This window comes from Triticum dicoccoides, chromosome 7A, assembly GCF_002162155.2.
Source record: "Triticum dicoccoides isolate Atlit2015 ecotype Zavitan chromosome 7A, WEW_v2.0, whole genome shotgun sequence".
In the NCBI taxonomy this organism is placed as follows: Eukaryota; Viridiplantae; Streptophyta; class Magnoliopsida; order Poales; family Poaceae; genus Triticum; species Triticum dicoccoides.
In genome coordinates, this window is record NC_041392.1 from 710386968 (window position 1) to 710398352 (window position 11385).

General features: G+C 48.6%; 1 protein-coding gene across 1 annotated transcript; it reads left to right on the plus strand.

Moving 5' to 3' along the window:
* The first annotated feature begins 5304 nt into the window (after positions 1 to 5304).
* LOC119328327 lies at positions 5305 to 8514 on the plus strand. Its single transcript, XM_037601325.1, has 2 exons — positions 5305 to 6608; positions 8268 to 8514. Coding segments are annotated over exons 1-2 (843 nt in total). The 5' UTR covers positions 5305 to 5766; the 3' UTR covers positions 8269 to 8514.
* Positions 8515 to 11385: the final 2871 nt, after the last annotated feature.

The window sequence follows — 11385 nt, forward strand, 5'->3', positions numbered from 1 at the left end:
GGCCGAGGAGGACTCTGATGGGCAGCTTGGGGGTCGTCGCGGGCGTGGTCGCTCCAGATCACGCCGTCGCCGGCATGGGGCTGCTCCACGTAGGGTTCCGGCTCGGGAGAGGTCGCCGGAGTCCGCTCGTTCCTCCGCCGGCTCGGTGCCGCGTGCGGGGCTGTCCCCGATTCAAACGGCTTCTGTCGACCAGCCGACCCCACTGGACTTGCATGGCGCGGCTTTTGCAGACGATCACGCAACCCCACATGACATGCATGCTGCGGCTTTATCTGAGGATCAGCCTATCCTCCCGCAGTAGGTGCGTCAGAAGCATCTTGGTAGGACGACGGCCAGCTCCCCAAGGCAGCAGGATACGGGAGTGGGTGACACGGTGGGCCAGTGCCCAACGATGGATCCGAGGCTGCCCCCCTCCCCTGCATTTGCCACGCCGTCCCCCCCCCCCTCGGCTGCCGTGCATGGTGAGCCTTTCGGCGCTCTCATGCGGATCTTTGCGGGATGAGTTGCATGCGCTGGCTGCACCAACGCCCGGCTCCCTAGAGGTTGGGTTCGACGCGGAGATGGATCTGGAGGCCCAGGGCTTTGCCTCCTAGATCAGGGGGCTGCTATCTTGGCCCTCTTTGGCTGGGAGCCCCCTGCAGCTCCGCTACAGGAGCAGCCCGCCGGTGTGGTAGGTGCGGCATGATCTTGCTGGCTTTGGTGGACTTTGTGGATGTGTTTCTTATGGATGCACAACCAAATAAAGTGCTTGTGTGGAATGTCCGGGGCTTGAATACTCCGGCGAGAAGGACGGCAGTCTATCAAGTAGTAGTGGCGGCCAAACCATTGGTAGTCTGCTTTCAGGAATCGAAGCTCGAAGTTGTAACTTTGGACGTAATTCATCACTGTATGGGTAATAGATTTGACGACTTTTTTTATTTGCTAGCTGCTGGCACGCGTGGCGGCATCATATTGGCTTGGGATGCCACACAAGTGGCATTGCCCAACCCACACTATACGGATAACACCTTAATGGCGCTGGTCAAGCCGCACGATGGGTCTCATTGGTGGCTCACTGGGGTATACGGCCCTCAACTTGATGCGGACAAGGTTGCGTTCATGGAGGAACTTTGTGAGATACGTGATCTCCATGCTGGCCCTTGGTCCATAGTTGGGGGTTTCAACCTCATCTTAAACCCCGAGGATAAGAACAACCAAGCAATTAACAGGAGGATCATGTCTCGGTTTCGGTCCACGCTTAATAGGCTTGAGCTCAAGGAGGTGTACCTCAACGGAAGAAGATATACTTGGTCCAATGAACGGCAGCTGGCTACTTTGGAGAAAATCGACCATGTTCTTTCGACGAATGACTGGGATGACCTTCATCCCTCATGCTTCCTGGGAGCCTTGGGTTCGTCCATTTTAGATCATTGCCCCCTGCTCCTTGAGCTTAACGCCGAGTGGAAGGTTGGCCGTCGCTTCCGTTTTGAAGTTTTTTGGCCTAAAGTGGACGGCTTCATGGATATCGTTCAGGCAGCTTGGGGTTCGATCCCTTCTTTGGGCAACCCCTATGTGGTTTTGCACCTTAAGCTAGGGGCTACGGCCAAAGCCCTGCAGAGGTGGAGTGACAAGTGGATCGGTAATGTAAATCTTCAGGTTGGGGTGGCAATGGAGCTGATCTATCGTTTGGACTTGGCATCCGAGACTAGGATACTCTCCGTCGAGGAAGTAACTCTCCGTCGTACTCTAAAACGCAAGCTCCTCGGTCTATGCTCGCTGCAAAGGACGATAGCCCGGCAAAGATCTAGGATGATCTTCCTCAAAGATGGTGACGCGAATACGGAGTTTTTTTCATCGTCATGCGAGGCACCGAACAAGGAAGAATTATATGACTCGGCTAACTAAGGATGGAGAGACTTTCTTGGGGCAGGAAAACATTGCTGCAATGGTGGATGGCTACTACGACAATCTGTTGGGCACTCCCACCCAACGGGCGCACACCATTAATCTTGATGCTCTGGATCTCCCCACTCTAGACCTCTCGCACCTTGAGCTTCCTTTTACGGCAGAGGAAGTGGAGCGGACTGTTAAGTCTATGCCTTTGGATAAGGCCCCTGGGCCGGATGGATTTACTGGGAGATTTTATGCCTCATGCTGGGGTATCATTAAGGAGGATATAATGCGCGCATTCCACACGTTCTATCTTGGTGATATGCGAGGCTTGTAGGTGATTAATAAAGCGCTCATATCATTGCTCCCGAAGGTGGATGGGGCTGTGGACATTAAGGATTTTCGCCCGGTTAGCCTTGTTCATGGAGCTATTAAGCTATTTGACAAAGTCTTGGCGATCAGGTTGGCGGAAGATCTTCCTAGACTGGTGGGTGTGCATCAGAGCGCGTTCGTGAAAGGGAGATCTTTGCATGACAATTTCATGTTAGTCCAATGCACGGCGCGGAGGCTATATGCGTTGGGAGATCCGGCGGTAATGCTCAAGCTGGACATCACTAAGGCATTTGATACTGTTCAATGGCCTTTCTTGATTGAGGTTCTTACCCGGTTGGGGTTTGGTCAGAGATGGATCTCTTGGATTGTTGGTCTACTAGGCACGGCGGCGACACGGGTCTTGATAAATGGAGTGCCCGGTAAAGATATTCTTAACTACTGTGGATTACGCCAAGGCGATCCGGTGTCTCCCTTGCTCTTCATCTTGATCAATGGAGCCTCTGCATAAGTTATTTGAGCTGGCTGCTTCTCGCCGCTTACTTTCCCCGCTGGCAAGAGTTGGGCTGAAGCAGAGAATATCCATCTTCGCGGACGATGTGATGCTCTTCGTCAAGCCGGGCTGTTTGGAATTGTCAGTCACGGCTGACATCTTTGAGGCTTTTGGCGTGGCTTCTGGACTTCGGGTAAACCATAACAAGAGCGCGGCCTTCGCTATTCGTTGCTCGGACGATCAGAAGATGTTGGTGGGGCAAATACTGGGTTTCCCATTCAGCCACTTCCCATGCAAATACTTAGGGCTACCCCTCACCATTCGGAAGCAGACTCATGCGCAGCTGCAGTACCTGGTTGACCAGCTGGCAGGACGCCTCCCCACATGGCGCGGTTCCGCCATGCCCAAGAGTGGAAGACTTCTGCTTGTGCAGGCGGTTCTTTGTGCCATTCCCATTCACACCATGATGGCTTTGGATCTGCCGGCCAAGACAATTAAAGCGATGAACAAGATCATCAGAGGTTTCCTCTGGTGTGCAAAAGCGGAGGCTAACGGTGGACAGTGCTCTGTTGCGTGGGATATTGTATGCACGCCTAAATGGGCAGGTGGATTGCGAGTTCCAGACTTGAAATGGTTGAACATAGCTATGCAGGCGAGGTGGCCTTGGTTGCGCCGTGCTGATGCCTTAAGACCATGGAACGAGTTTGACATCCCTGTTCCCACGGAGTCCCTACAACTATTTCGCTCGGGCGCGCACACTAAGCTGGGTGACGGCTCGAGTACATTATTTTGGGAAGACCGCTGGCTGGACGGGTCTAGGATCCAGGATCTCGCCCCGAAGATCTATGCTAAGGTGCCGCCGAGGAAGCGCTACAGCATGTCGGTGCGTACGGCTATTCAGGAGGGCTCATGGCCTTTGGATATTAACCCAAATCTTGACTTGGAGGAGCTGCGCGAGTATGTGAACCTCTGGCATCGAGTGGCCATCATTCAACTACAGCCCGACTCCCCGGACATGCTCTCTTGGGCTTGGGAGAGCAATGGAACTTTCTCTGTTCGATCGGCTTATGCAGCCAAGTTCGTAGGAAGGGTGGTCAGCCCAACAGCGGATTTCTCTTGGAGGTCAAGGGCACCACGGCTATGTCGCTTTTTCTCTTGGTTGGCTTTGCGGAACAGATGCTGGACCTCCGACAGACTGGCTCGGAGAGGACTACCACACCAGGACTCGTGTCCGCTTTGCAATCAAAGTGAAGAGACTATCAATCATATCTTGTTGGGATGTGTCTTTGCTAGGATGGTGTGGCATGAGGTTTGCACGGCTCTTGGTAGACCTGACTGGGTGCCCACCACGGTCGACACCTTGGTGACTTGGTGCCAGAGCAAGTTCAGCGCGGATGGGCGGCTGCGAGACCACCGCACGATCTTGGTGCTAGTCTGTTGGGAGTTATGGAAGCATAGGAATGGTATTGTGTTTGATGGCGAGTCGCCCTCGTCCACACGCATCGGTACTAGAATCTTGGAGGAGGGTAAGGCGTGGGCTGCAGCCGGTCTCCTTAAAGGTGATATGAGTGATTTCTTTGGTAGTTTGGCGCGGTGGGTAGATCATGAGTAGTCCGCTTTTGTAATCTAGGTGGATTGGGCGAGTTTGCCCATAACGCTGTATTGGGGCTCTTTACCCCCGTTCTTTCTTATATATATGATGCGCATGCTTGTGCGCATTCAAGAAAAAAAAAGAAACAAAAAAGAGGGACATTCTCATACTGAATATCATATGGGTCCATACAATGTTGCCTCAACGATTCAATCCAAATCCACCCCCTCAAGGTTTTTTCCACCTCAACGGTGACTCTCGCACTGAGATATCCAACAACATGATCAAACTAAACATATATTGAATATCATATGGGTCCATACAATGTTGCCTCGACGATTCAATCCAAATCCATCCCCACAAGGGTTTTTCCACCTCAACGGTGACTCTCGCACTGAGATATCCAACAACATGATCAAACTAAACATATATAGCGTTTCTGTCAATCTGGGCAGCAATAGACTTTCTCCACTTCTCATCATGAAGATTGAAAGGAAGATTCACTATTCTAACCCACATTTGCAACTCTAGTAAGTTCTTATTTGAAAGTGCCAAGATCAAGAACATAACAAATGTACGGTACATAATTTTTTGTTGGTGTGGGTAGATCTCAGTCGACTAAGATTTAACCAATTCTTAGTAAAGTGATTGAACATATGAAAAAGAAGAAATAAAAAATTAGAGTAATTTTTTTCCTTTTTGCATGGATCTCCACGTAAGATCCTCCCACACATATTGCATTGACCGAGACTGAGATTTAGCAATCCCGAAAACATTTCGTAAAGAATCGAATGAAGCTAACTTGGTGTTTGTACATGTTTGTATATTTTCGGGTCAAAGTTAAACACGTTAACTTTGATTACTTTGGAACGGATGAAGTAGTTATCTTTCGCAAAAAGAAAAAAAAGGCTGGGCCTGAAAACTGCGCTCGTTGTTGGGTTACCGGTTAAGGGCCCATTTTAGCAGCCAACACAGGACACGACTCGACTCACTCTCCCTTCCGCACGCAGCCGCCGGCTCTCCCCTTCCCATCTCGCCGTGGGTTCCCCGGCGGCGCGGCGGCTGCCCTCCGACGGCCGGTTTTTCCTCCCAACGAGCTTCCCCACTCCACACCAATTGCAACCAGCAAGAAGAAGATGGCATCGTCTCTGACGGACCTCCCCGACCACCTCCTGACCGAGATCTTCCTCCGCCTACCCGACCTGGCTGACCTCGCCCGCGCCTCCGCGGCCTGCGTCAGCTTCCGCCGACTCGCCACCGACGTATCCTTCCTCCGCCGCTTCCGCTGCCTCCACGCACCACCACTCCTCGGCTTCCTCGACCGCCACGGGTTCCATCCAGCACTACCGCCTCACCCCTCCGCACCCGCCGCCCGCGCGCTCGCCCTCGCCCCGATTTCTCCTTCTCTTTCCTCCCCTCCCATGGCCTTTGGACCGTCCAGGACAGCCGCGACGGCCGCGTCCTCCTCCAGCGCTGGCCCAAAATGGGCGAGGTCAGCCGGGAGCCCGCCGTGTGCGACCCTTTGTGCCGATGGCATCTCGTGCTCCCCCCAGTACCTGACGACCTAGTCGCTTTGTTAGGCAGATGCCGGTGCAAGCCTTCTGTCTTTCCCCTCGGCGACGATGAGGAGGAAGCTGCTGTTGAAGAGGCATCATTCCAAGTGATGTTGATGGCATACTGCGAAACTAAGCTGGCCGCATTCGTGTTCTCGTCGAGCACCGGACAATGGAGAGCTGCTGCATCCAAGGGTTGGAGTGATTTGGCCCTTTGCAGCAGCGAGTCCGGCATGATGTCACCCGTCCACCCTCTTTTTCTCAGGCACCATTATGCTTATGGCTGCTTCTGCTGGGACTGTACGCTCTTCAGGTGGAAAAAGTTGCTCATGCTTGACACAACAAGGATGGAGTTCTCCCTTGTTGTCCCCCCACCTGGAGAATGGAGAAAGGAAGGTTTTGCCATTGTGGAGGCAGGGGAAGGCAGGCTTGGGATCTTTGGTTTCCATGGTGAATCTGCATCGTCTGACCTTATCTATACCTTTGCGTGGAACAAAGGGGAGAATCCCAGCCAGTGGAAAATGGAGAAGACAATCTCACTAGATTCTGGTTACCGGTATTTCATCATAGCTGCAACAGGAAGGTATTTGCTATTGACAAGGACACCAGACATATCTCAAGAGAACCCGCGCTTTGAATATTTTTCGATCAATGTCAAGACGTTGCAGCTTCAGATGGTTTATTCAGGTCATAGCAGGCATAAGTTGTCGGGGACACACATATATACCAACTTCCCGCCATCATTGTGGTCTTCAAACGCAAATATGCAGTGGTAAACTTTCTACGGCATCCTAGTTAACTCCTTTCCTTCCTAATTATCACACAACTTGTTCATTGATTACTTTCTTGTTGCAATTGTTGACTATTGTTTACTTGATTTAGTAGTGTCTACTTTCTTGTGCTCGTGGGATAACTAAGCAAGCTCGGGAACATAATTGTGTTCCTTGTTGTTCCTTATTTTGTTTTCTTTTGTTCATCCTCACATGTATAATTTTATATCACGATGTTTTGTTAAAATACACCTGCATAACTGCTGCGGTCACAAATAAGATCGTGGGTCCTTGCTCTAAATAAGAACTTGTGCTCACAGGCAACTGAAATTTTATCTCAACATCCTGAAATCAGCCTCAAAAGATCAAGGGAGTGCTTATCAGCAATGCACGCATACGATAAAAATGTGCAAACAAAGGTGATCCACTGTGATTGTGGCTACAGCCTGTACATATTGAAAAACAACACTATCATCAGGAAGAATAAATAATCTTCATTGCAGAAATTTGCCTAGACATTGTTTGCAGAAACCATCTGGATTAGGGGGCCCGTATAAAATGGGGGAATTTTGTTTTTCGGAATGATCTCTGGTCTGGTAATGCACCTTTCTTGCATTAGTTTCCCTGTTCTCTTTAGTATATGTGGTGATTCAGACATTACGTTTCCGAAGCTTATTGCAACGGGGAGTGGGTGATGATCTCTTTCAGGACAAATTTTGGTGTGGAGGAACGTAGTATGTGAGCTTTGGAATTCTCCTATAAGTGAAATTGGAATTAGAAATGTGCATCTGGTACCAAGGGCTGATGAGGTGGTGTGGCACCTGGATAAATCTGGTGTTTTTTTTTACTACTAGTACTAGTTCATATATAAACAACTTTTCATGCAAGTGGAGTAAATCTGTATGAAGAAGAGTTTCTGGGGGGTTGATGAGGTGGCTGGCAGCCGTTGCTTGACAAGTTGCCTTCGAGGTTCAAATTGCGAAAAAGAAGACGACCTGACAATGGGATGTGTGAGGGTTCTGAAGACGCAGATCATATGTTCTTTGAATGTGTTGCTGCCAGATTCATGTGAGTTGCTAGGTAGAGATGACCTTTGTGCTTTGGTTCAGGGGGTTGCTAGGAGAGTTTTAAGCAGTTATGAATCGTGCTTGCTACTTAATTCCGGGCTTTATGTAAGATGCGTGATAATATGGTTTTTGAACAAAAAATTTGCGAACCATCCCTCTGATTACTTGCTCGCGACGCCCATCTATTTTGCAGCGAATGGTTTTTGAACATAAAGTTTTGTATGTTATTTCCTTCTTGTGACTCATATTTATACTGGGGTGTTAGACGGCACCTATTCTGTTTATTATAGGTTTGTTATACTGCCAGGTTGTATATATGAACTACCAATTCTGCATGATTAAGTTTTTCATGAATGATTTATTTATGTTCATGCTACTATGGCTATGTGTTCCAACTTGTATTACAAATTACAATATTAAAAAAACTAAGTACCTGCAGCTTGAGGTGAATATTAACAATGCGAGAATACTATTCTGCCTCTTCCCTATGATACTACCTAAGTACCTGCAGCTTGTTACTTTAAGGTCGTAAACTCACAAATCGGCAGATTTTTTTTTTGTGATGTCTAATCTTTCTTTATCTTGTTTGTCCAGATTCGATGCAGTCATCGTCAGATCAGATTTCAGAGTTCAAAGTGATTTTGGTTTCGATAGCGTGGAGTTCTTGCTGATGTGATCACCTCTCTGACAAGATGGCGTGTGCCAATCTAGAGAATTTCTCTTGGCTGTGGTTATGTCTATGGTGTTCGTGTTTTCATCATGCTACGCCTAGCTTGGGTTGCTGTAACATGGATGTGGCTGTTCTCTGCCTAACAATGTGACCATGAAAGTAACAGTTTCAGACTTTCAGTCAACCAACAACTGTGGGGTAAAGCTAGCTGCTGTATATTTACAAGCCACGTCTTCTTCTTAACTATTAGTTTTTTTTTACTATAACAAATAAAATTGGCAAATGGCAAAATTATTGTACTGAACTGAAACAAGACAACAGCATATATAGTACAAGTCTCAAGCCAAGCAACAGTGCTTGGGGCGCCTGCACGTCACTGACAGTGATTTGTTTCTTAGGAGATGCAGAAACAAATGGTATGAACAGTTCCAGGGCAGCGGTATATATTAGTCGTGTGCTCTCCTGTTTCTAATTTTTCCCTTTATTCTTTGCGTTCATATTGTTCATCACACAATGCTCAACTAGGTTAGCTGAATGCAAGCTTGCTCACTGTTTCTGGTGGAAAATGTGCATTTTCATTTCTGCTGAGCAAACAGCAAATATATAGGCAAACAAGGTTTACGTCATACAGGGGAAATCAAAGCTTAAAATGTACTCCGTACATGGTCAAGGGCTTTAGTAGCAACCACCGAATGAATGATGTTATAGTGCTCTTCTGCTATCATTTCTTCTGCATCTTTACCATAAGTGCTTCCTTCAGCTCTGTCGCCTTGGCCTGGCTGCCATGTCTGGCCTGCTCGCGAGTTCTCCCCTGCTTCTGTCCATCAGCAATGCACACAAACTGTAAAAAATGTGCAAACCAAAGGCGGCCCCTGTCATTGTGGTTGCAGTCTGTACATATTGAAACACAATAGTCAGAGAGAATAAAAAAATGTTCTTCACATTATATGTGCAATTGTCTTATGTATGGTAAGTTATTGAACTACAGAAATTTTCTTAGCCATTGTTGCAGAAACCATTTGGAATTGGGGGCCGTTCAAAATGGGGAGAGGACAGTTGTTTGGAACGGTCTCTGGTCTGGTAATGCACCTTTTTGCATTCGTCTCCCTATTTTCTTTAGTAAATGTGGTGATCCAGACATTCAAATTCCTGAAGCTTATTGCAATGGGGAGTGGGTGATGATCTCTTTCAGGACAATTTTTGTTATGGAGGAACGGACATGAGCTTTACAAATTTCTCATAACTGAAAATGGAAATGTGCACCTTGTACCAGGGGTGGCTGAGCTGGTGCGGCACCTGGATAAATCTGGAGTTTTTTCACTACTAGTTCATATAGAAACAACTCATCATGCAAGGGGAGTCAATCTGTATGAATAAGAGTTTCTGGGGGGCTGAAGCTGCCAATGAAAATCAAAGATTTTCATGTGGCAACTGATGCTTGACAAGTTGCCTTCGAGATTCCAATTGTGAAAAAGAATACAGCCTGAGAATGGGATGTGTGAGGGTCCTGAAGATGCAGATCATATGTCCTTTCAATGTGGTGCTGCTAGGTAGAGATGACATTTGTGCTTTGGTTCAGTGGGTTGCTGGGAGTGTTTTTAGCAGTTCTTGATCATTCTTGCTGCTTAATTCTGGGCTTTATGTAACATGCGTGGGTTTTTGAACGAAAATTTTGCGAACCATCCCTCTGATTATTTGCTCGTGACCGTCCGCCTATTTTGCAGAGCAACGGCACAGGAGGGATCAAGGGGGCCATTCTGCTAATCCAAGCACAAAATTGCCATGTTGAAGCCGAGCGAAGACACAGCGAGAGCCAACGGCGTGATGTTGTTTGGAGCTCACCCTTTTTCGTCTGGTTTGTTATTTCAGTAGCTGGAGTCATCCCACCTGTGATCGCCTATTTGCCTAAAAGGGGCAAATGACAATCTACAGGGCTTCGCCTGGCAATGATAATTATTCTCAAACAGAACAAACCTTGCAGTGATAATGTCTATGATTTTCTTCCTTTCATGCTACTGTACTTCTATATTGGGTTAGTGTAAGCAGCGATGTCGTGTTCGATAGCTGTAATATATTGTCACAATGAAATTAGGTTTGTTGGGGATCGTAGCAGAAATTTAAAATTTTCTACGCATCACCAAGATCAATCTATGGAGTAATCTAGCAACGAGGGGAAGGGGAGTGCATCTACATACCCTTGTAGATCGCTAAGCGGAAGCGTTGCAAGAATGCGGTTGGTGGAGTCGTACACGCAGCGATTCAGATCGCGGTCGATTTCGATCTAAGCGTCGAACAACGGCGCCTTCGCGTTCAACACACGTACAGCTCGGTGACGTCTCTCGCACCTTGATCCAGCAAGGAGAGAGGGAATCTCCCCTTGTTAACTGCCAAGCCGTTGCCAACAGGCAACCGACGCGCCTCTCCCCTCGCGTCCCTCTGTATCGTCGCGTCCCTACGGGATGTATATATTATAACAAACCTAATTAATGAGAATGATGATTCCACTACTTGTCAGTTGTCTCTCGCATATACTTTATAACACGTTATCAGCACGCTCCCGGCGGAGCGACTCCATCGGCCTCGACGCGGAAGAGGCCGGCGACGTCCCAAAGGGCAGCCCCTGGCCAGCGCCGTCGCTCTCCAGCGGAGCGATTTTCACGATGGGCTCGCCCGCGAGAAACACCGAACCGGCGGTAGTCCACGCCTCTGCAAAGTGGCACGGCGGCACAGGTCTCCTGCCGGTACGTGGTCGCGCGGCCTCAACCTCACGCACCAGCCCGAGGCGTTCACCAGGCAGGCGCGGCGAGGCCCGATCTGGGATGAAACGAGGTACCAGGCCTCCAAGAACAACAAAAAGAAGAAAGAACAGGGAAGTTGGCATCCATTGATCGAAGATTGAATAACTCAATCAAGATCCCGAGGGGCGAGGACAGTTGCAGTAACCGCACGGGAGAAGACAGGCAAACCTTATCCTTTCGCCATTTTGCACTATGATCCCTGTATTGCAGGAATTAGCAAAATAGGCTAAAACAGTGGTCACGT